General features: G+C 49.1%; 2 protein-coding genes across 25 annotated transcripts in view; one reads left to right on the top strand and one right to left on the bottom strand.

The window, feature by feature from the left end:
* SCN3B (sodium voltage-gated channel beta subunit 3) overlaps nucleotides 1–8,732 on the top strand; it is a 28,547-nt gene extending 19,815 nt beyond the window's left edge. For 4 of the 10 annotated variants that reach the window (XM_086339726.1, XM_086339723.1, XM_086339720.1 and 1 more), the window contains 3 exons: nucleotides 1,134–1,272; nucleotides 4,385–4,464; nucleotides 4,824–8,732. In XM_086339726.1, the coding sequence (XP_086195852.1) occupies nucleotides 1,134–1,272; nucleotides 4,385–4,448 (203 nt within the window). In that variant the 3' untranslated portion in view covers nucleotides 4,449–4,464; nucleotides 4,824–8,732. Of the gene's footprint in view, nucleotides 1–1,133; nucleotides 1,273–4,384 lie in introns of all 10 variants that reach the window. The other 6 variants (XM_086339729.1, XM_086339728.1, XM_086339727.1 and 3 more) reach the window with 2 other exon arrangements.
* A 1,035-nt stretch (nucleotides 8,733–9,767) lies between these two features.
* Nucleotides 9,768–24,740, bottom strand: part of GRAMD1B (GRAM domain containing 1B) — a 261,587-nt gene continuing 246,614 nt past the window's right edge. For 12 of the 15 annotated variants that reach the window (XM_086339711.1, XM_086339709.1, XM_086339704.1 and 9 more), the window contains 4 exons: nucleotides 23,521–23,611; nucleotides 19,395–19,502; nucleotides 18,788–18,905; nucleotides 9,768–14,916 (listed from right to left, as the gene is read on the bottom strand). In XM_086339711.1, the coding sequence (XP_086195837.1) occupies nucleotides 14,827–14,916; nucleotides 18,788–18,905; nucleotides 19,395–19,502; nucleotides 23,521–23,611 (407 nt within the window). In that variant the 3' untranslated portion in view covers nucleotides 9,768–14,826. Of the gene's footprint in view, nucleotides 14,917–18,008; nucleotides 18,906–19,394; nucleotides 19,503–23,520; nucleotides 23,612–24,740 lie in introns of those variants that run through there. The other 3 variants (XM_086339706.1, XM_086339717.1, XM_086339702.1) reach the window with 2 other exon arrangements.

Genomic DNA, 24,740 nt, shown 5'->3' with positions numbered 1-24,740 from the left:
TGCCATTGCCTTCTCCGAGCACAGCCATGTAAATAAATAAACATTTAAAAAAAACTGTGTTCCAGAAGTAGAACTCTGGGGACAGCCTGGTTAATACACAGAATTCTCAAATCCTCATTTCTGTTTGGGTTTGGGATGACCTCAAAGGAAGCTGAGCTGGGGCCGTCCTTGTTTCTAATCCAAACTTGCAGAGAGCATGCCCAGGAGACTGGGTGGGTTGATGGCACTGGCCTTGTCCCTGTTTTCTGATACCCTGTGTCTCAGGACATGATGCTCTCCCACCCCAAGTTCAGAGGACAGAGTCTGTAGACCTAGGACATGTGCCTCACACCTGTGCAGACTTTTACATGTTATTTTTTTAAATTTTATTTATTTCCTTATTTTTGGCTGTGCTGGGTCTTTGTTGCTGTGGGCTTTTCTCTAGTCATGGTGAGCGGCGGCTGCTCTCTAGTTGCAGCGCACAGGCTTCTCTTTGCAGTGGCTTTTCTTGTTGTGGAGCACGGGCTTAGGTACGCGGGCTTCAGTAGCTGTGGCACATGGGCTCAGTAGTTGCAGCTCCCGGGCTCTAGAGCACAGGCTCAATACTTCTGCAACAGGGGTTTAGTTGCTCCGAGGCATGTGGGATCTTCCTGGACCGGGGATCGAACCCATGTCTCCTGCATTGGCAGGTGTATTCTTTATCACTGAGCCACTAGGGAAACCCTTACATCTTACAGATATTCTTAAATACATTAGATGATGTATGGTGTGAATTCTTATCCTTACTTTACAAATTGAGAAGCTGAGTCTTAAATCAAGGAAATGACTATTCACACAGCAAGAAGTAGGAAAATGGGGACTCAGCTGTGCGGTGTATCTCACCCAGCTCCAGGATTCCTTCCACCGCTCTACGACTTCTTCCCCAAGCCACCCTTCTCCCCCATGTCTCCCTCCAGAGCATCTGAAGAAAGTTAGTGAGAAAGCTGACAGACACAAGAGCTGGAGGATATTAAAGCTCTTTGATAACTTCTCAAGTTCCTTTAGACCATTGCTTATTTAAGACACCTAAAAATAGGCCTCATACATCTCGAAGCTCAGTGACGGCTCTGGGTTTGTTGGACTGCGCATTCTGAGTCTCATTCTCCCCCTTGCAGCTGGAGAGGACTTCACCTCTGTGGTCTCAGAAATCATGATGTACATCCTCCTGGTCTTCCTCACTCTGTGGCTGCTCATTGAGATGATATATTGCTACAGGAAGGTCTCGAAGGCTGAAGAGGCAGCCCAAGAAAATGCGTAAGTCCAAAGATGCCAAAATAGGGATAGCCTGCACCTTCAGAGCGCTTGCTCTCATGGGTAAGGTGGTGAGCGATTTACACAGTCCTCCACTTTCCCTCACAACAACCTTTAAGGTAGGCAGCAGGCATATACCCATTTTACAGATGTGAAAGTTGAGCCCGAGACCCTTTGCCCCAGACCATTATAAGAAGCAAAGCAAAGTTTGACTTCATGCCTTTCATTCTTAGCCATCAGGTAAGGCCATCAGTTGGCACCACAACCCCATAAAACTGCATTTTATGACCATTTTCTAGATGCTGAAGCAGCTCACAGAGCCTAAGTGGTTTGCTGAGGCTGCACCTCAGCATGAGGTAGAGAGGAGAGGCTGGAATTTGAACTGAAGCGTGTCTAATGTCCATGCTCTTCCCATCACATTCAGCTGTTTGCTGTAAACCACAGAGCTCATCAGGCTACCTGGGCCCTACCCTTTATTAGCTAAGGAGCTCCAAACATGTTCTTCCCTCTGGAGCTTGGCAGTGACTGAATATCCAGAGAAGGGCTCTACTGCTTCAGTGTTCAGAGGGTGCCCTGGCCATTTTCACCAAGGCTCCAGTATATGGAACAAATGATGGGATCTGAGGGGCCACGTTGGCCTGTTATTTGGAGAGAGGAAAGACAGAAAATAACCCTCACAGATGTACATAGCTGAGGTGATAATCAAAATCTAGGCTACTGTCACCTGGAAATGCTTGATAAGATAAAGTACCATTTTTCATGATATCTGTCATCTCGGGAAAGTAAAAAATTACAATTGACCAAGATATAAAGATGGAAAGAAATGATATGCTGGGGAGGCTGTCAGTCCTGGTGACCTAGGCGATCAGATTTTAGTGCTAGAGCATAGTAAGTGGCCACACCTGGACAGGAAGCCCCACACTTGGACAGGAAGTGGCCACCCTTGGACAGGAGGTGCCCACAGTTGGGCTGGCATAAGAAACAGAGTTGGAACTGAGGTCACCAGAAGAGCTAGGATCCTCAGAGGGTTACAACTCGTGCAAAGTATTGATCACAAAATAATCAGTGCACCAGCCCAGCAAAAGCCAAGGAAACATATCTACTTGGCCTGCCTCCAAGTACAATCATAAAAGATTCTTGAGAATTGATAACCATGAACCTGCTCTCACAGTGTTTGGGATTTAAATTTATACTGCCCGCATGATCCAGGAGCCTGTAAGCTGAGAAAGTCAATAAAAAAAATTAGTCCCCAGACAGTGATAACTGTGTAAAAACAAATGAAAAACTATCCTGAAGGGACCCACTTTCCGTTGAGGCTTAATAGTGCTCTTCCGATAAAGCACTGCTGAATCTGATTCTACAATCTGATCCAAAACTATAAGACACAGCAGGAAATAATTCAGCACGAGCAAGAGAAATAACAAATGGCAGGATTAAATCCCAGGAACTTCAGACACAAGAAGGGTCTGGTAAAATACAGAACATAAGTTTGTTTGAAAGAATGAAAACAATAAGAGGAGGAACCGAAGCGTAAGATTAGAATCAGTTGCTAAGAGAAAGGAACAAGCAGTTCTCTCCCAGATTAATCTGCAAGTGCAGTAAAATTCCAGTCACAGTACCCATGGGATTGTTCAAGGACCTCGATAAGCTGATCTTAAAAGTCATACAGAGGCCCAAAGGCTAAAACTAGCTTTAAGCCAGAGGATGGCCAGCAGTAAATATTTTAGGCTTCGCAGGCTACAGAGGGGCTCTTCACCTACTGCTTTCATTTGTTTGTGTGCAACCCTTTAAACAGGTAACAACCATTATTAGCTCACGGGCTATAGTCTGCCTATTTCAAAGAGAAAGTTTTGGGGAAGGATAGGACTCTTCCTATCAGATACAAAGGTTACTTATAGAGCTGGACTGACATAGACATACAACAGGGGCAAACAGAAAAGGCAGAGAGCCCCCAAAAGGTTAATGCCTATTTAATAATAATAAAACCCCACTGGAACTTCCTTGGTAGTCCAGTGGCTAAGACTCCAGGCTCCCAACGCAGGGGGCCTGGGTTCTATCCTTAGTCAGGGGACTAGATCCTACATGCCACAAATAAGACCTGGTGCAGCCAAATACATAAATAAATAAACAAATAAAATAAGTATTTTTTAAAAAAAACTGAAGGAAGAATGAACTGTCCAGTAAATGGTATAAGGACAATTCTTTATCCACATAGAAAATAAAACAGACTAAACGAAAATAAGTTGTGAGAGGATTTAAGACAAGATAAAATGTAAAACTATAAAATTCTATTAGGGAATGCAAGTGCATGCATGCTATGTTGCTTCAGTCATGTCTGGCTCTTTGCGACCCCACGGACGATAGCCTGCCAGGCTCCTCTGTCTGGGATTTTCCAGGCAAGTGCAGTGGGTTGCCAAGCCCTCCTCCAGTGGTCTTCCCCACCCAAGGATCAAGCTTACATCTCTTATGCCTTCTGCATTGGCAGGTGGGTTCTTTACCACTAGTGCCACCTGGGAAGCCCATGGGGATATAAGAAAATATCTTTATTACCTTAGAAGACAGAATTTCGTAAAATACAAAACACAAATCAGAGAGGGGAAAAAATGATAACTTTTATTACACTATAAGTAAAGACAGTCAACAGACTGGGAGAAGATATTTTTAGGACATGAAACCATCAAGAAAAAAGATAAATATCTCAGAAGAAAACCTGGGAAAGCAAATGAACAGTCATATCACAGAAGTACACACCCACATTGCTTATATGCTTATGAAAAAGATGCTCAATATCACCAATAGTAAGCAAAATGAAAACATTTTGTTTCCCATCCATCAGTTTGGCTGGTTTAATTGAACAGTATTAAGTCTTGGGAACAATGTGGATAAATGAGAAGACTCGTGCATTGCTTATGGAAGGAAAAAAACCAAAACTCTTGATTCTAGTCTGCTGAAAGGGCCATTCTTCTTTTCTCTTGGGTAACACGGCCAGAAGGAGATGCAGAGACCTCCTGTTCAAGAGGCATCCTTGTTCCTAGGCCCTCGCTCCTTCCCTTTTCCTGTTTCCTCTTCTGAATACAAAATGCACTGATTTTCTTCCCTGTCTCTCCTCCAACAGGTCTGACTACCTGGCCATCCCATCGGAGAACAAAGAGAACTCTGCAGTCCCAGTGGAGGAATAGAAGGGGTCAACTTGAGGTGATGTACAGGGAAAGGAGGGGCAGGTAGATAAGGAGGCAGGTGTACAGGTGGCCCTGTTATGCACAAACCAAGGTGACTTGAGATTTGGTCCCTTAGATTTCTACTCTACATAGAGTCCCCATCCTTAGGGTCCATCTTAAAGTTGATGCCCAAGTCATAAAGCTCTGTGCAAGATTCAAGTCCTTCAAAAGGTGAATTGCTTTGGCCTGAGTGTTGGGGGCAACTTGAATTCCTTACACACAGTGACAGAAAGTAATCCCCCTTCTCCCTCCTATGTAAGGGTCGTGGATTAGGTCAGTCTTTGGCTGGGATAGACTGGGCTGGCAATCCTCAGTGAGCTGTTTTACCACTGGTAGGTGGCCGGAACACCGAAGGGCTGGCTGTCCCAGGTCCAGTGATATCAACTGCATCAGGAGGGTGCCCTAGGGACCACATCACTTCCCTTCGTGCGTCCATCCTTTCAGTTCATTCTTCATACATCCACTCACCTCTGAACTTTCACCTCTGCCTTGCTAACTCCACCAGACCTCTACACACCTCAAGACTTTGCCAGAACTGAGGAGCCAACATTTCTACATGACTCAATCTCAGCCTGCCCTCACTTTCAAGCAAGTGGCTCTCATGCCAACTGGACCCCTCCTCTGTGCTCCATTCAACTTAGAACATGTGCTGGAGGTGGACACGTGCATCGGCTCCCTCTGGCTAGAGCCGGCTTACTCTCCCATTGCTGCGAGTGGATGTCTTCTTGGAAGGAAGCGGGAGTGATGGATTTGGGTTAAAGCAAGAGTGTCATGAAGTGAGATTTCTTGAAGGAGGCTTGGGAAGTCATACAATGTGTTCATGACCCTCCTGGGGGATAACATGTGTGTATCTTCCTAGGTGAGCACACCAACTGAGACGGCTGGGTGGTAGTGGGCACTGGGAGTGAAATCTCAATGTTCTTCTCAAAATTTCTGTGGATCAGTATTATCACGCATTTTATAGGAGGCACCCGAGACTCAACTCTAGGAGACCTTAAATGATAAACTGAAGCAGATATAAGCCCAAGGCACTGCCCACTTTACGCTTCCCAAGATGGGATAATTTTATGAAAAGACTTCAAAGTTGAATTTGGCCATGGCCTTGTCTCTTTCATAAGCACAGAAATGGGTGGATTACCTGGCTGAGGTGAAGTCTGATTCAGGTAACTAGAAACTGGCCAGAAAGGCAGTGGACTTGAAGAATTCCTTTAGTGAAAAGATTTGTGAATCTGAGACGTCTTCCAGAAGGACGGTGGATCTGGGAATGGCACAGAACTAAGAAATGTGTTTTTAGTCTGAGACGGATGATGGCAAATGAGTGAGGTGATAGGACTGGGGCTAACCTGGGAATTCATAATGTCCAGGGTGGTTTTTTTTTTCCTAGGTGTTAGGAGAGCAGATGAACACTGCAGAAATCTTAAGTCGATATCTCATATTTCACTTTGAATGACTGGTTACGTGTGATGTCCTTCGGCACTCTGTGATGGGAGGGGGAAAGATGCTTTATGGGGGGATGAGAAGATGAAATGACTGGGATCTGATGAACAAGATATCCCCCAGATCAGAGGGAACTTCTGGGGGGAAGATCCTGCTCCCTTGGCCTTGGGTCTCACCTGAGAAACTCAGCTCATCTCTGCCATCCCAGGGAAGAGTACCTGAAATAAGTCCTTGTTCACATATTTGAGTGTTGGATTTTATTGAAGAAAACACGTTCCATAAATTCAAGGCCCTTCTCATTGGTAATTTCCCACACGATCCCTCTGAAATAGGAGACAGAATATAGATTTTCCTTACTTTATAGTGAGGAAAACAGGCCTGGATTATTGTGAGGTTTTCCTAGTCATGTGGCTCGTGCATAGAAGCTCCTTTTGACCATGCATCTAACCTGTGATCTAGAGTGCACGTTTGCCTTTTTTCCTTTTCAAAAGCCCAACTCAGGTATTCCCTGAGTGAATTTTAATGAAGTTGAATGGTACCTCTTTTTTTCTTATTTATCCTCATAAGTAATCTCCTAATTTCTCAACTCTTCTCATCTTTAATACTTTATTAGGTTATATGACTTACCAAGCATTTTAATTTCAGTTATCTTATTTCTCCTCCATAACTAGCTCTGTGAGGTGGGTACTGCAAGTACATTAACAAATGAAGGAATGGGCTGCCTGAGGCTGACAAGCTTTACCAAATCATAAGTTCATACAGGTGGTAATGAACTAGAACCTGGAGAATGAATGAACCTGGAGAACTAGAATCCAGGTCTTCTGAGCTCCCTGCCCAACCCTCTTTCCACGGAAACCACAGCTGCATCCTTTCATCTCTTTACTTCCACCTAATCTTTGCCTCTCCTGCATGTCCTGAGATATTAAACATCTCTCATCCCTAGTCCCACTCAAGCGCTCCTCTACCACTTGGCTTCTTGAGCCATGCTAGAAACGTGTTTTCACAGGCTATCTCATTTTGCTTTTTCCCTTTTCGTTGGTTTGTACCTCATTATTTCCTCTGAGTTGCAATTAAACTCCTTCCTGGGAGACTTGACCATGACTATATATCCACAAGATACTGTGATCACCAGCCTACTTCAAATCCTCACCCACTTCCTGTTTCACCACATATCCCTACAAAGGACTCAGATAAATGTGCACTGCTCTGGAAGTTTTACCTGGCATGCTGTTCTTATTAAAGGGCTTAGAAATGTTCTCAAGGGCTATCATCACTCTAGGAACCCCATCTGTTGTATTGGTGCTGGATATTTCCCATGACTGATCCTTAATACAGTTCACTCATGGCCAGTTAGGCTTGATCTGGTTTTCCCTTTCCTTAACAGCCAGTGAACTTCACTGCTCAACTCGGTTGGCCCTGTAAGCACCTTGCCCTACTGACTTATACCAACAGCTCAGCCTTGCCTCACAGCCCCAGCTCCTGCGTGGAAACAACCTTGAAGGTCTGTTCCCATATCAGCCTTTATTTTCAGTCCACTTAAAAGCATTATCCTTCAGTGTCACCGCCCCTCCAAACACGCACACACCCAGACTTCTGATTCTCTGAGTTTCTGGTTTCTCCTTAGAGGCCAAACTAGGAATGTTAGTCAGAATTTTTCAAAGCAGGAATAGGCTGGAAATATATTATCAAGTTAAGAATGGTTAACAGAAGAGATAGCTCCTTTTCTTCCCCTCAAACTACTACATCAAAAAGAAAAACACACCCATCTCAGAATGTGACAAAAATCAGAGAGGAAAGACCATAGCACTATATCTTGGCAGGAAGAAGCAAGGAGCTAGATAACGTTTCAGAATATATCTTGGTTCCCCTTCCCTTGGGGACCTTGGGCTTCCCTGGTAGCTCAGATGGTGAAGAATATGCCTACAATGCAGGAGACCACGGTTCAATCCCTGGGTTGGGAAGATACCCTGGAGAGCAGAATGAGAACCCACTTCAGTATTCTTGCCTAGGGAATTCCTTTGACAGACCACGGGGTCGCAGAGTCAGACATGACTGAACGACTAACACACCCCTTCCCAAGTGGAAATGGAAAAATAAAAAAGCACCGTCTTCGCCCCTCCTTTTGTAAATGAAAAACCCCTAACCCTGCGAATCCTCCTAGTTACTGCAAATGTATCCAGATAGTATAGTACCTGGGGCATCATTATGCCCATGATCCATTCATTCTGCATTTCAGCACCCACTCTGCGTCGAGTACCAAGAAAGCCCCTGAGTGTGCCCTGTGCTCTTAGGTTTTTTTTTTTTAAATCATCACTCAGGCCTTTCCTAATCTCTAAAACTCCACCGTGGTAGATGATTCATGTCTAGCTACCCCTCCCTTTCCTTGAGTCTGTGGTAGGACCCAGTAGATGAGCACTTGAAGCAAGTCTGAATTGTAGATCAGATTTAACCCCTATCACAGCCCAGCTAAGCCTCAAAGCTGGTACTATTCTTTTCTTCTCCGCATGGCAAGAGATGCGGCTGACGGGCAGTGTGTGTGACAGGGAGGGAGGAGCTGAAGGATGAGTGCATGTAGGTTTGTGAAGCAGCGTCAAACACCATCAGCAAACTCGTGCAGCCGTGGACCTGACGAAACTTGTTACCACGTTATCAGCTTTGCGTGGCTTTTTTTGATTTTCCACAGCCCATCTTTCCCCGAACTCTAGAAATGTTCTTCCTGACCACTCAAGATTTCAACAACCTAATGCCTGTTGGTGGTGTTTTTCAGTAAACTCCTTGTTCCTGTCAATAAAGTGTCTCTAAACATGGCTTGCTTCGGTTTTGCTTCACTGTGTCTGCTACACACATTCCGGCTTCTACTTGCTCTCCCAGCCTGCATCAATTCTTGAACTCAAAATCACTGGATACAAGCCCAGAGAATGCAAACTACATTTAATAGTCTAGAATTAAACACATCATCTCCCCATCTCCCTTCCTTCCTTACCTACCCAAATACACAGGAATCCGAGTCTCTGTGTTCTCACCTGAATGACATCACACAAGTCTCCTGCCAGGTGGTGGAGGGGTTCCCAGAAAGGAAGACCTAGTAAAGGAGGGCCCCCCCCTTACCAGGTCATCTAACATAAATAAAGTAAAGCTGTCCGCCAATGTCCATCTTCCTAGAAGGGCCAAGGCCCCCAAAGGGAGAAGTTACACAAGAAACTGTCATTGGTATTCACAGTCTATCATATGCTTCTGTAATAACAACAGTACTGATTAATAATGAAATCAATATAAAATTATCTTAGTATAGTACTAGCCACTATACTAAGAAACACACATACATATACACCATGTATTTTATATTATCTAAAACTAAACTTAGGCTTGGAGTAAGGGCTGGGGCCCAAGAACAAGCCTGATAAATAGTGATGCTTCAACCTGGACTCAGATCTGATTCCCAGACTTCTTCTCCATTCCACTTCATGAGGCTGCCGCCCTCCCCTTGGAAGGAGGTCTTAGATGTTGAGTGGCTGGCAGTGCACCTGTGTCTGAGTGAAGGGGTCCCCAACCTTTCTGGCACCAGGGATCAGTTTCATTGAAGACAATTTTTCCATGGACCGGGTGGGGTTGGTTTTAGGATGACTCAAGCGCATTACACTTATTGTACATTTTATATCTAGTATTTTTACATCAGCTCCACCTCACATCATCAAGCTTTAGATCCCAGAGGCTGGGAGCCCCTGCCTGAGCTTGTCTGCAAACAGATGCCTTCCAGGCTTGCGGTGACACCTGGGAAGACCAAAAACATCTGGGACAACAAGCACTGATGAACCAAGCAATGAACACACACACCATCCATGATTCGTAGTTCAGCATTTTTTTCTTTTAATTCATACTGTACTTCCATGGCTCTAGCTACTTTACATTAAGATTGAACCGGGAAGCCTTGAATGTTTCTAGGTACTAGCAGTAAGTTTTCAGACCTTGCGCACAGCGCCAGGCGAAGTAAGTTACAGATCCAAATGCAGATGGCCAGAGAATTCAACTGCATTCCTTCCCTAGTATGGCCCAGTGCAGGTGTTGGGGGCTGCTCCCTCTGCCTCACCCCACTCCACCCCAGGTCAGGATTATCCAGGAGCCGCGGTGGCCTCTGACCCATCCCTCCCCACCTTGGAGTCCAGGTTGAGTCAGGGGGAAAGCACCATGGGTTTGGGAAGATGATATCGTCCATGCAGAGAGTGGTCTGGCCCTAGAGTGCAGGACAGAGAAACGTGGGAGCCACACACTGGTGCTGGCAACGATGGCTGCTTTTATTCAGCAATCTCGGCGCGCGGCACCCAGGCCTACTCCCCAGATGGAGTCAGCTGTTCCCGCCTGGAGCAGAGGCCCCTGTTTTGCTTCTGCAGCATCTCCTCGTGTTGAGAGAAGTAGGCAGGGCCGAGGGGCAGAAGTGACAACGTCCTTTACGCCTTCACACGTCGGGTACATCGTCCGGCATCAAACTCCTAGCAGGCAAGGTGCTTCTCGCCAGCAGCCAAAGCTCCAATCCGGGCTCCCAGGCCTGCTGAGGGCCTCGAGTTACAACAGAAAACAATGCCCAAGACCCCTGAGCTTCACACAGAACATCGGAACCGGGAGCTGGCTGGGCCCGTCACAGCCATGGCCGGAGCAGGAGTGAGGTAACGAGGTGGGCAGAGAGGTGCGGGGGGAGCTCTCTACACCATGTGCAAGTTCCTGCTCCACATCAAGAAAGCAGGGGGGTGAAAAGACGGCCTTCCAGAAAAATGTTCCTCCCGGACCCAAAACCAAATCTTCTGGAAGAAAACTAGAGGTGGAGGGGAGTGGGGCCAGCCCTGCTGGAAGTTGGGGGATGAGGGCAGAGGATGCAAGTGGTGGATGCGGTGATTGTCCCATTGCCTAGAGACGAAGGTTGGAGGAGGAGAGGGTCAGGAAGAGAGGTTCTCAAGCTTCCTAGTGGAGTGGGCAGGTGCAGTCAGGGGATGCCCTGCCACCTGGGGGAAGAGAGGAGAGTGCTTTTCTCCTGGGGCCCCTGGGAAGATGGGCTGGCCTTGGCTGCTCTGCAGAGCTAAAGATGAAGCATAGAGGGCACAGGAAAGATCCTGCTGAGACCACACAGTCCAGAAAGATCCTTCCCTTAATCCCGCCTCTAAGATTTCACCCTAGAGATGCTGCCTGCAAACTTATAGACACGGTCAAGCTTGTGTCACGGACACGGCAATGAAGAGAATCCACTTCTCTCAAAGCATTCCTCTAGGTTTCTTGGTCCTCCGCCTTCCTTGTAATCCCAGGTTCTTAGTGTCAGTGTTCTAAGGCAACCCGAGGATTTTAGCCAAAGCTCCATACTTAATCCAAACCCCAATGAGGTTAGAGACAAAAGAGAGGTGGTCAAATCAGGAATGACTTCTCCCCACCTTTTGCTCTAGCAAAGAGAAAGAAGGATGGACAGATGAAAGGCTTCACGGCCCAGGGATGGAAGACAAGGTTAGTCCAAGATGATGTCCTTCTTCCCACCCTCCTCCTCTTTCCAGCTTACAAAAGTTCCAAGGAAGGAACTCTCGGAAACTAAGACTAGGCCAACAGAGGAAGAAACACCCTCCCAGGTTAACATTGAACAACACAGCAAGCTTGATCTCTCTTTCTCATCTCCCTCTCCCACCCATTCATTGGACCTCCCTAGTCCTCTTAGCCCTTAGAATAAAGTTTTACTACCCTGGATTTCCCGGGAACCCTGACACTACCCTACAACTCATCTAAACACCAGAGAAGCTCTTGTCCAGAAGGCCTGTCCTCTCTTGGCAGGGTGCCTTCCAAGTTAGAGAAAGCCCAGCCTGGCCAGGCTCTGACCCAGCCTCCAAGACCATGTGAAAGCTAGAGCTGACCTTAGGATAGTCTAGGTCAGGCCCTGAAGCTTAGAGGGAGCGTGTGTATGTGTGTGTGACTTGTCCAAAGGTGGGGCCAGGACTCAGGCCCAGGTCTCCTGACCCTCTCAGACCAGTGCCGTTACCGAGAGCTCCAAACTGCTGATCCTACTGTGCTGCAAAGCTACCCCTTTGTCCCAGGATGGGGACGGGGCAGCAGAGAGTCACAGACATGGCTGGCCTTGCCAACACCAGCCTCGTCAATTCCCCGCCCCCAGTCAGTGGGAGTGGACTGCAAACCTTACTATTGTTCTCACCTGTCTAGAAACTGCAAAACCTTTTGCAAAAAGTGCAAACACTCACATGTCTCACTACATGATGCAGAAAGACTCCTGTATAACTGAGTTCTTATGTAGGAAAGGGAAAAAAAAGCCCTGGCGAGGAGAAATAACCTCAGAAACGGCAGTTTTAACACTCCCTTACAAGCCAGGCTGCCAGCCACAAGTTACCATGTCATTTACATGTTTCACTCCCAGACTGATCTGCAAGAGTGAGGTCCCTTCTCTTTGACAGGTTATCGAGTAAAAGGGAACAGCTTTTGTCTGGGAGTGAACAGAGGTGTTGGTTTTCTCCTGGTTTGAGAAAATGCCTATAAATGATCCAAGATTCTTAGAAATGAGGCAAGCCAAGAGACGCTTCCCATGTGTACACACTCTCTCCTGCCCAAACCCCCAGAAATCCAGAGGGTTCCTCGCAGAGTTCCCTGTCACTGCTTCTGCCTGAGAGGGGCCTGTGAGCTGAAGCCAAAGTAAAACAATCCCACAGAGTCAGGCCTACCTCCACCACTTTATTGCCAGCAAATAGCCCTTTTCAAGTCACCCTGAAGGTCCCAATACACTATTTTTAATAACTGAATAATTTAAATAAATAAATATGCATGGAATAAATTAGAGAATTTACCATTTGTCCTTTCAAAAGTTTCTGAGAATACTTTTGACTTCTAGCTACTCCAACAAGAAAGTTCTTAGCAGCCTGCACTCTGCAGCTTGGGTCCTGTAAGCTTTGATGCTCATCAGGGTCTCCCATTCAAAGTCCTGGTCAGGGCTGATCTTGACGGGCTGGCCTGTGGGCACATGCACCCTTCACAAGGATTCCATGCAACTCTATTTCCTCGTATCTCCTTTTCTAAACGAGGGCTATCAGTTCCAGATGACCCTCATGGAACCTTCTCATCCTACCTGGTTGCAGCATCTTTCTGTCTTCTCTTCCTACCCTTAGGGCAATAACAAGAACCTCTTTTTCAGACAGAATGAAAAGTTAAAAACCTTTTTTTAATTGCCAAAGTGGGATGCTCAGGCCAGTCCAAGAGAATATAATATAGCTCTTCTTTTTGGCTAGGTGAGTGATCAACTCTCCCTTCCCTCTGCCTGTTCCATTAAGAGGTCTGCTAGAACAAGAAATCTGGAAGAGCTCTCCTTGCCAAATTGGTTATAATCCCTTCCTGATAAGAATCTCTACAAGCCCTGTCCGGAGCTGGCAGGATTCCTTGGGTCATCACAGGAAGAAACAGCAGTTAGTGTGAAGGATGCTAAGCACGTGCAACAGGGCCCCATGAGGTCAGAAGAATCACGAGTTCTGTAAGCCAGCCCCCAAAGGCCCTCAACAACTCACTTTCCTAACCCATGGCCTTCTTCCTATTCCTTAATGATCTCATACCTCTCTTGGGCCAGAGGCCAGGGAAGGCTTTGCTTCTCCTGCTAGAACTTCCATTCCTAACTCAGATAAACAGGGTCTGGAACAGCCCCGAGTGGGGCAGACTTGATTGGCTTTTTCCTGCCCAAACCCATACACTGGGGCCAAATTCATTCCTTCCAAGGCTTGGGTCTTCTTTCATGGGCAAAGTATCTCAGATAGTCATCTCCCTTGACTAAGTAGGTTCCTCAACGAGAGGAAATGATGCTGGCAGCCAGAAAGTGCGTGGATGTTGGTGCTCACTACTTAAACAGGAGCTCTGTGGTGAGACCCTCCATTCCGTCCATGGCTAATACATTCACCTTCTCAAACCCTGGAGGTCCTAGAACACCCTGATTCACCCTAGAAATCAAAAGACAGCTCAAAGGGAAGGGGTTAGAGCCACAGACCTGACTTGCTTACAATCACTGAAAGAGAAGTTTACAAGATCAAAAACGCTCCACCCTGACTAATAAACAATGTGCTCTTAGGGCACAGAGGAAAAATAGGGCTTTAGGCACTAAAAAGTGACACTTCACCCAGATCCAGCCTGGGAAAAGACCAGAGAGAAGGGGTGGGGTGGGAAAGGAAGGAACCCCCACCCCTACTGGGTCCACGCCCCACGCAGGTTAGAGGAAGGTGCAGGGGGTAATGGAGGAGGATGCCCTTCATCAGAACACCAGCCCTTAGGAGCCTGCAGCCACGAAGCCCACACCCTTCAGAGACGCCTGCCCAGCCGGCCTGCGGGACCCCTTCACGGGACTCGTGGAGCGTGGTCCACGCACATGGGGCAGCCTTGTACAGTGGAGCTTAGATCAGGCTCCTGCCCTGGACGCTTCCTCTTTCCCAAGAGAACATCTTGGGGGAAGCGTGGGGTAGGGAAGAAAAGATTCTCTTCTGTTTTGGAAACAAACCAAAAGGGGATTCGGGAATGAAGCACCTTAAGCAATGCCCCCCTTGAGACCTCTGCTTGCGACCCCAGGGTCTTCACAGGCATAACTTTGGCTCGACATCTCCCTTCTCAGAGCCGAGAGTGGTCAGCAAGGAAAAGGGTGGGGACGACAGGATGGGGAGCAGGAGGGTCGGGGGAAGTCGGTGCTGAGAGGCGGTCCCTGCCCTCCTCGGCGCTCCGCAGGCCAGCGCAGGGGGCGGCCCTGCTCCTTCTCCCTGGTACATAGGCATTAGCTCTTTTTAAAATCTGTATATAATATATATATTTATATCTGTATATATATATATTTATATGTATTTATATGGTCTCTGTACATGTATTGCACAGGCCTCCTGCAGCCACCCCAGCTCCTGCCTTGTCAGTGGTACCGGTTCCTCTTCTCTTCGCTTTCTGACGTGTAGTCTCGGGACCTGATGCCATTCTGAAGATTGATGAGTGAGTCCTTCATCTGTAAGACAAGGAAGCGTACCCCAGCCCGGGTTTGTGCCCTCAAGTGGGCTTCTCCAGCCAGCAGCACCCACCGCGCCTGAGTATGGGAGGTCCCCTGCCACGCCAGGGAGCTGAAGGGGGCAGGCTCCTAAAAGAGGGTGGTTCTCCAGGGACACAGCCTCAGGGCGAAGGGGGACAGCTGATCTATTAATAGCACTGGGCACCCCCAGGGTATGGGTCGCTGTGTCACTGAGTCTCACCCCGCCCTCACCCCATGGTTCTCGTTGCTCTGAATTAAGAATTCTCTCAAAGTTTCCACTGCCATCGGGACCTGCATACAAGGCCACTGGCTTGGCTGGCTTGGTCTTCTCCTCACTCAGCTTGGCTTCCTGCTGATCCCAAGTATACTGCCCTCCTATCCTGGAACAGTTGCCACGCTGTCCTCCCCAGCTCAAACACTTCTCTCTTGCCCATCAATCTTATGCATCTACTATTTTTTTTATAAAGCTTTTTTTTGTTTTTTGATATGGACCACTTTTAAAAGTCTTTATTGAATTTGTTACAATATTGCTTCTGGGGACTTCCCTGGTTGTCCAGTGGCTAAGACTCTGCACTCCCCATGCAGGGAGCCCGGGTTCAATCCCTGGTCAGGGAACTAGATCCCGCATGCCCCAACTAAGACCCAGCACAGCCAAATAATTAAACAAAAGTAAATATTTTAAAAAATATATTGCTTCTCTTTTGTTTCTTGGTTTCTGTGCCATGAGGCATGCAGGATCTTACCTCTCTGACCAGGGATCGAACCCTGTACCCGCTGCACTGAAAGGAAAAGTCTTAACCACTGGACCACCAGCAAGGTCCTTCCCCCATCTACTGTGAAGCCCCAGAACAAACCCAAACTCTCTCTGGCTCACAGCCATCTCTCTCCCTCCTGGCCTTTCATGTACCACTCCCTAGGGTTCTGTACTGCAGTCATCTTTAATGCCTTTGTTTCAGGTGTGTTGAGACTGCACTGTCCTATCCTTCCTTTATTCACCACGGGTGCCACGCAGGGAGCTGAGAAGGCTCCTGGCTGTACCCATATCACTGAATTAACGGAATCCTAACTGAATTTCTTAACCTCCTGTAAGAAACACACGCATCCCACATCACAGGATGGAGTCTACATGGGGCAATTCCAGCGAGAGAATCCTAAAATGAGGTCCCCCGCAACACATGTTTCAACCCTGGCTCTGGATAAGCTGCTTTGTTACAGCCCAGGACAGAGAACATTTCACGGGTCAATAGTTAAGGATTTTGAGAACCTCTGATTTCTCTGCTTAATCCACCACTTTCTTCTCTTTAGTTCTCCTGTATCCTCTGCTCAGTAGGGATGAGGGACTCCTTAATGTTCTTTTAAAGGGAATGGAATGATGGGAATCCCCTGGCGGTCCAGTGGTTAGGATTTGGTGTTTTCACTGCCAGGACCTGAGTTCAATCCCTGGCTGGGGAACTAAGATCCTGCAAGCCACAAAGAGTGGCTAAAAAAAGGAAAAAAAAAAAAAAAAGGGAACAGAAGACACTGATTTTTTTTTAAAGATTTTTTTGATGTGGACCATTTTTAAAGTCTTTACTGAGTTGCTTCTGTTCTATGTTTTGGATTTTTGGCCGCAGGCATATGGGATCTTAGTTCCTTGATCAGGAATGGAATCCATAGCCTCTGCATCTGAAGCTGAAGTCTTAACCACTGAACTGCCAGAGAAGTTCCAAAACACCAATCTTAATGCTTGTAGAGTCAAGTCTGCATACATACTAAGTTGCTCAGTCGTGTCAGACTCTGCAACCCCATGGATGGTAGCCCTCCAGTCTCCACTGTCCAAGCTATTCTCCAGGCAATACTGGAGTGGGTTGCCATTTCCTCCTCCAGGGAATCTTCCTGACCCAGGGATTGAACCTGCATCTCTTATGTCTCCTACATTGGAAGGTGGGTTCTTTACCATTAGCACCAACAGGGAAGCCCATAGATTCGAGTCTACTAGGCTACAGATCTGATGGCCCCAAGCTCCTCCTGAAGGAGACCTGCCCTGAACAGGATTCCACGGCTGGGAGAGGATCAGGTCATCCAGTAACTGCCCCTGCCCCCTTAATCCCTAAGCCCCTCACCCCACGTATCACCTCGTTACCCAGGGAGCACTTTCAGAGGTGGAACCACAGTCCTTCGAAGCAGCCCATCCCATTTCTGGACTGCTCTAACCATAAGGCGGAGAAGGCAATGGAAACCCACTCCAGTACTCTTGCCTGGAAAATCCCATGGATGGAGGGGCCTGGTAGGCTGCAGTCCATGGGGTCGCTAAGAGTCGGACATGACTGAGCGACTTCACTTTCACTTTTCACTTCCATGCATTGGAGGAGGAAATGGCAACCCACTCCAGTGTTCTTGCCTGGAGAATCCCAGGGACGGGGGAGCCTGGTGGGCTGCCATCTATGGGGGTCGCACAGAGTCGGACACGACTGAAGCGACTTAGCAGCAGCAGCAGCAACCATAAGGAATCTGCTTCTAGTTGATGACTCAGAAATCAGATACCCTGTAACTTCTGGCCCTAGTTCAGTCCCTCTTCTAGCTGTTAGACCCCAACCTCTGAGACTGTCCTCTTCTGCTCACCCACCCAGTCTTCCCTGTTTCCGAGCACATCTTTAATTCTATCGTTCTTCCTGATGCGCCAGAGTTCCAGACTCCTTGCTATGCTGTCTACCCTCTTTTGATAAAAAAAAAAAAAAAAAACGCGTTCCTTAAACGTGGCTCCAGTACTCTAACACGTGATACTTTAAACCCACTGGGGCTTCCCACATGACACAGTGGTAAAGAATCTGCCTGCCAAGGCAGGAGATGCAGGAGACTCAGGTTCAGTCCCTGGACTGGGAAGATCCTCTGGAGAATGAAGTGGCATGGATTCTTGTGGAATCCAGTATTCTTGCCTGGAAAGTTCCATGGACAGAGGAGCCTGGTGGGCTACAGTCCATGGGGTCACAAAGAGTCAGACACAACTGAGCGCAGGCTAAACCCATTAAGCTGGATCCTGGTGGTTGAATTAAAATTCTCTCTCCTTAATTGAGAACTAAGAGACCAAACCATGAAGGAGAAAAAAAATTTAATATTAATGAGTGCCTATGTGCCATCAGAGCAAATGTGACAGCAGTTTCATGAAGCAACGATTACAATTTCCATTTTATAGATGAAGAAATGGAAGGTCACAGATACAAAATCCTTTACTTAAGGTCAAAAAACTAGTTAGTGGCAAGGGGAGGATCCCACCTTTGATGAAATGAAGTTAATGATTTCGCCCCAGGAGGACTGTCTTAAATAGATGCATTTAGGTTTCAGATAGCAAGAAGCAGCAGGAAGAAGATGTTACAAAAACAAGACACAGTACAACCTTCTTTTCAGACTTGCAGCACAGCCTTGGAGGAGAAGCCATGTCCTGAAGGCTGGGTGTTGTGTCTGTGTTTTGAGGGCAATAGGTGGTGGAGGACGGATGGAACACATCAAAAGGAACTAGAAAGACATGCCCTCTGGGAAGATAAATCTCAGTAAAAAGGGAGCTATCTCTTTAAATGCCTGTCAGATGGCTATGGCTTACCAAGAAAAAAAAAAATAGCTCTCCTTCCATCTAATCTATAGTTTTTTCCTCTTGCAAATCCACTGTGTTATTTCACTGATGTAACTTTGGGGAACCTGGGTGTTTCCAACAGCTCACTCAAGGATGGCTCTAAAACGAGAACCATTGCTGGCCTGGAGAAGAAAGGATGGAGGAGGAGGTCTGGTGGAGGGAGACGATGCTCCTCTCAGAGCGCAGGGAAGACGGTCTGTGTCTAGAAGCCCAGGGCAAGGAGGGCAGGTAGGGGCCTCTCACCTGGTCAAGAAGCATCACCGAGGATTTGATGATCTCCCTCCATTTCTGGAGCTCAGTATCGTGGTACTTTTGCTGGGACTCTAAGAGCTGGGCCCACTCTGTCTGGGACTGGGGTAACCTGTGGGGTAGGAAAAGGGGTGCCCCAGCAGCTGGAGTTATGTCCCGTGTGCCCAGACCCCACATCAGGGTGCTCTGTCCTTCGGGGGTTCTCCTGTGCCCCAAACCAGAAACAGACTGAACTACAGGGACAACTGTCAGAGCTCATCCACGGACTCATTCCCAAGGGCTACCCACCCCCACCCCGACCAAGGGCAGCAGGGCCGTCCCAGAGACTGAGAGGCAGGCGCTGGGACATGCAGGGTGTAGGGATGGTGGCAAGGGAAGAGGCTGGGGTTACCGAGACCGAGAGGCAGGCACTGGGACACGCAGCGGGTAGGGAGGGTGGCGAGGGAAGAGGCTGGGGTTACCGAGACCGAGAGGCAGGCGCTGGGACACGCAGCGGGTAGGGAGGGTGGCGAGGGAAGAGGCTGGGGTTACCGAGACCGAGAGGCAGGCACTGGGACACGCAGCGGGTAGGGAGGGTGGCGAGGGAAGAGGCTGGGGTTACCTTTCTTGGAGCCGGAGACCCTGCCAGGCAGTGAGGGTCTGGGTGGTGTACTCCAGCATCCAGAGTTTGTAGAAGAGCATCACATTGAGGATGACCAGCAGCACCAGACTGAGGAGGAGATTGGGGGAGGGGGCAGGGGGCGGAAACAGCAACCGTGAGGTGGAGTCTAGGAGGGCACCCTCCCTCTCAGAGGCAGGGATGTGCCCCACCCCAGAGGCCACCGTCCTTGACCACTGGGTCACCTGAAGCACCGCAGTGAGTAAGTGAGCTGGGGAGGTGGGGGGAGGAATGCAGCAAGGGGGAGAGACAGAGAGAGAGACGCACTCTCACCTGTAGGGGCTGGGGCACAGCAGCAGGACCATGGAGGGGTGTGTGGGATGCAGGCCTCAGCAAGGAGAGACACACACCACCCAGAAGTGGGTGCTGGGGAAGAGAGGTGGATGGAGAGGAAGAGAGATGAGGGGGTGAAAGAAGCGATCAGACAGCACCTGAAACAGATCCTAATGGGAGCAAGGAAGAAAAGTGGGGAGGAGGCAGAGGTTGGAAACAGACTCGTGCGGGGAAGGGGAGGCTGCGCCTAACTTGAGCCAGAGAGAGTGAGAAAGAAACACCAGGAGCAGAGAAAACAGCAGATGAGAACAGTGAGCGAGGAAGGGATGGGGCAAGCGTAAGTGGACCTTTGGTATCTCAAGGGAGATCAACTGAGACAAGGTTCCTCCTACCAACCCGAACTGCGGGAGGAATTTCAGGGGGGTTCCCAGCTCTGACCCCCGACACCTCCCAGATGTTAGCACAGCTGCCTGAGGGCTCCTGGCTCCTCTGTGCATCTGCCAGAGCCCTGCCGGGGGCATGGGGACCAGCAGAGGCTTCCCAGGGATAGGCCGGAGCTACGAGGAGACAGGGAGCTGGGAGGATAAGCAGGAGTCGGACCCAGTGGGGAATGGAGAGTCAGCGAGGGCCTGAGAACTCTCTCCTCTCGGCCTCAGCGGCCTCAAGGTTCATGGGATGGAGAGATGAAGACTCTGGGACAGACAGGATGTAGACACGCAGAACTGGGCACAAAGCCTGGCTCCCAGCTTTGAAGCCTCTTAACTTCCTATCAAGTTTCCCAATAACACCCACTCTACTGGGGTGACTCTGTGCACAGAGCGGGTGTATGTGAAACCCCTCACGAGGGGTGTGGTTACTTTCATTAAAGGAGGAGGTCCAGACACACAGGAAAAGGAATGACAAAAATGGGAAGATAAATAGATGGAAAAAAGACCAACAAAGAAAAGAAAATCTTTGCCACGTCTCTGACCTTTCAAAATGTGTGGTACATATGGCATGTGTTTCTGTGTTTCTCACCCTGGCTTCCGGCACCCGGGAAGGCTGTCTTCCTTAAAGGGGCGCTACAGATCCCTGGGGCTACTCAGCTGTGTTCTTGGGGCTCTGAGCTCTCCACAAGGACTTCTAAGCGATGTACTGAATCTCAACGATACCACCTTTAATTGCACCAGACACCTGGATCTTCTGAAAGCCACCTCTTCAAGGTGCCCTGCAACCACTTCAGCACCTGCATTTGGGACTGTGCTTACAGTCTGGTCTGTGCTCAGCGGAGGCCAAGGGACATCCCTTGACGTGGCTCAAGTGAAGGCCTGAGGGTGGTCTAAACAGAGAAAAGATGCGAGGGTTGGATGGCCAAAGGGCAGGCTTACGGTGGCGTGGGCCACTTAGACAGACACCCTGCATTGTTCTCAAAGGTTCCACTTGCACACTGGGAGCAGACCCACTGCCCGGACGCTCTAGGGTTGAAAGATGAGGTCTGAATATCCTAAACTATCAGAGCTCCAACCTGACTTAATCCACTATACAATTTACTCAGGCCACCTGATCTTCTCTACTTACAACAAAACACAGAAAGAGCTGAAACAGAGCTAACCCAAGGTTAGAGTTTTCTGTTAAGCAAACCCAACATCAGAGATTCAGTTTTGACAGTGGTAGGAATGACATTAAAATGCTGCTGCTGAAAGTGGATTTTCACTGGTCTTACAGTTGTCTTTGTATTTACTTATATAAAAATATGTGGGCTGCTTATGCCATAGTCATAGTCAGAAGACTGGCGTCTATTTTTATGCTACATATTTAGGTGCGGTGAACAAGAGCACCCCCCTCCTGACACTCACGGGCCCCCTCTTGCCACCTGGTCCCCGGTCTGTCCTCAGCCCATCCCCCTTCTCGCGCTCCATACTCGCCGCCATGATGATCTCGTGCACACCATGGCTCTGATGCTACTGACAAATGAATCTGCAACTGCAGCCTAAACTCCCCCTCTAAGCTCCAGGTCCACACTGACAGCTATCTGTCTGTCATGTCCATTCGGACAACCTCAGAAACACTGGGGACTGACAGGATCTTCCGCAACATCTTTTCACTAAGTTCCAGGTTTCTGTCCACGACACAACCCTCACGGCCACGTGGACCCGAAAGTCCTCACTTCGCTATGTAACCAGGTGGCACAAGCCTTAACCTCTGGGCCCTCTCAGCCCCCGGCCCTCAGCCCGACCAGCCCCTCCCGCTGAGATCACTGCCATCTGCTCCACTGGCCTCCCCGCCTCCTGCCTGTTCTTGTCTATTCTGTAACAATGCTGCCGTCAGGGTGATTTTTTTTTAAGTGCAAATCCAACCATGTCAGTGCAGGGCTTCTTTCCCAGTTTCCTGTGGGCAGAGCTGTGTGCCTGCTTCTGTGTTTCTGAAAATGCCTCAGTGAAGGCATGAAAGCTGGGGCGTGGGGTGGGCATCACAGAGCAGGACAGAGCTACGGACAGTCTAGTGCCTGGTACACCCCTGAGAGGGCAGCATCTGGGCAGCTCCTGAGTCCCCAACTCCCTCAGCTGTGCCCCCACATCCCCCAGCACAGCTCCAGGCAGGAAGGGCCAGGCTGTCAGGCCATGGCCCAACCAAGGGGAGGAGGGTTGGCACTCAGCTGTCTGAGCTGCTCCTGCCCAGTGTACGGAAGTCCTTAGAGCAGGCTCTGGGCTTACACGTCAGAGCTGTGTTCTCCCGCTTTGTGTGTTAGTTACTCAGTCGTGTCCGACTCTTTGCGACCCCATGGACTGTAACCCGCCAGGCTCCTCTGTCCATGGGATTTCCCAGGAGTGGGTAGCCATTCCCTTCTCCAGGGGATCTTCCCTACCCAGGAATCAAACCCAGGTCTCCTGTACTGCAGGCAGATTCTGTACCATCTGAGCCCCCAGGGAAGCCCTCCCACCTTACATCCTCATTTCTCTCAATGAACTTCCTGTGCAAGTTACTGAGCCCACAGTTTTATAGCTTATGGCAATGAGTATACATTGCTTACAATAAAATAAGCACACACTTTTCCTGGACTCCAAAGTCTGGACTTTGTCTGGCCACCCAGTCAAGGGTGGGCCCGTAAGTGCACAGTCCCAATGCCCAGCACAGAGCAGACACCCAGAACACCAGCCACAAACAAAAGGGTGGGCTCCTAAAACGTCTGTGGCATCTCTGTATTAGCATTTATCCAACACTGCTGCTGCTGCTGCTAAGTTGCTTCAGTCGTGTCCGACTCTGTGCGACCCCATAGATGGCAGCCCACCAGGCTCCCCCGTCCCTGGGATTCTCCAGGCAAGAACACTGGAGTGGGGTGCCATTGCCTTCTCCAATGAGTGAAAGTGAAAAGTGAAAGTGAAGTCGCTCAGTCGTGTCCAACTCTTCGAGACCCCATGGACTGCAGCCTACCAGGCTCCTCCGTCCATGGGGTTTTCCAGGCAAGAGTACTGGAGTGGGGTGCCATTGCCTTCTCCGATCCAGCACTGCAGTAACCATCAATTCCTGCCCGTCTGACCCACTTGAAATTGAGTTCCTGTCACGGATGCTGTATGCAGCGTTTTCTTCTGAGTCCTGAAGGCCTAGCACACAGTAAAGCACTGAATCAAACAGAAAAAAGCAGCAAAGAGGCAAGGAGTGACAGACAGAGCAACGGATCTGGAGAGATACTAGAGGAGAAAGCAAGAACCGGGGCAGCAGCGAGGCTGTTTGGACGCCTGAGGACAGATGGGGAGGAGGCGGCAGGCGAGAAAGGAAGGGGCGGGAGCAGGGCTGGGGGAGAGCTGGAGTCCCTTACACACAGCTGATAACCAGCAGCAGCTTGGACACGCTCTGCAGGTGGAAACCACTGGGGCTGTCCTCGGGGATTTGCCGCGTCTGTGTGGAACCTGTGGGGAGAAGGAAGAGGCCATCATCACGCGGCCCGCGAGCCTACCACCAGCTGACATGAGGCTGGTCCTGCACAGAGCTGTCCGTGATGCTGCTGTCTCAGAAACCACGTGCTTCGTGGGTAGCCCTCTGCCCTCTGCAACTAGAAGGGAAGTGACTGAACGGATGAGAAAACCACCCGACCCCTGTAGCTGGGACCTGCAGATGCAGGACAGGGACCTGCAGATGCAGGACAGAGACCTGCAGCCGTGGAAGGCAAACAGCACTGGGCTGGGCCAGAGGCAGCTTTCAGCGCTGGCTTTATCCCTAACCGGCCACTTGATGCTGAGAAAGTCACGTGAATGCTGAGGGTCAGTTTATTCAAGTGAGAAGTTAGTCAGAAGTCCTGTATGTAAAACACACGAATAAGATGGGAGTGCTCTGGCTAAAGCTGGTCGAGGGACATGGAAGGCTGACACCCCCCTCCTCCCCCTGCCTCAACCTCCTCTGATCAACACCCCAGTATCCAGGGAGGGAGGAGCAGAGCATAGTCTGAAAAACCCCTGCTGCAGGTTTCCACGACTGAGCAAAGACAGGAGTGTGTGAACAGCTCCATGGGAGGAGGGAGGCACACGGAGGAGGGGGCCACCTTGGACCCCCTGACCTGTTACGAGGTAACACTGGGGTCTGAGCTTCAGCTTCTCCGGGAGCCTTTCCTGAGAATGCGGACGCTTCAGGCTCAAGCTCATTCAGGGAGCCATGGAGCTCAGGGAACACGGAGGCAAAAACTCAAAAGACACTTTCTGTTCAACAGAGCACATAAGGGTACAGCAGGGGCTGGGGAGCTTAAGGGCAAAAGGAAATAGTAGAGCAGGGGTCCCCAACCTCTGAGATCTAATGCCTGATGTTCGGAGATGGAGCTGATGTAATAATAGTAGAAATAAAGTGCACACTAAATGTAATGAGCTTGACTCATTCTGAAACCACCCTGCCCTCCACCCCAGTCCATGGAAAAACTGTCTTCCACGAAACCGGTCCCTGGTGCCGAAAAGGTTGACGGCCACTGCAGTACAGAATCCAAAGCCTCAGACTTTGTGAGTCGTGAGCCAGTCACACCCAGTCTATCCCAGGCTGCAGGGTGAGTGTGCC

Source organism: Bos grunniens, chromosome 15 (genome assembly GCF_055505025.1).
Source record: "Bos grunniens cultivar Pamir isolate PY7600 chromosome 15, Bosgru_T2T1.0, whole genome shotgun sequence".
Classification (NCBI taxonomy): domain Eukaryota; kingdom Metazoa; phylum Chordata; class Mammalia; order Artiodactyla; family Bovidae; genus Bos; species Bos grunniens.
This window is presented reverse-complemented; position numbering and strand designations above follow the sequence as displayed.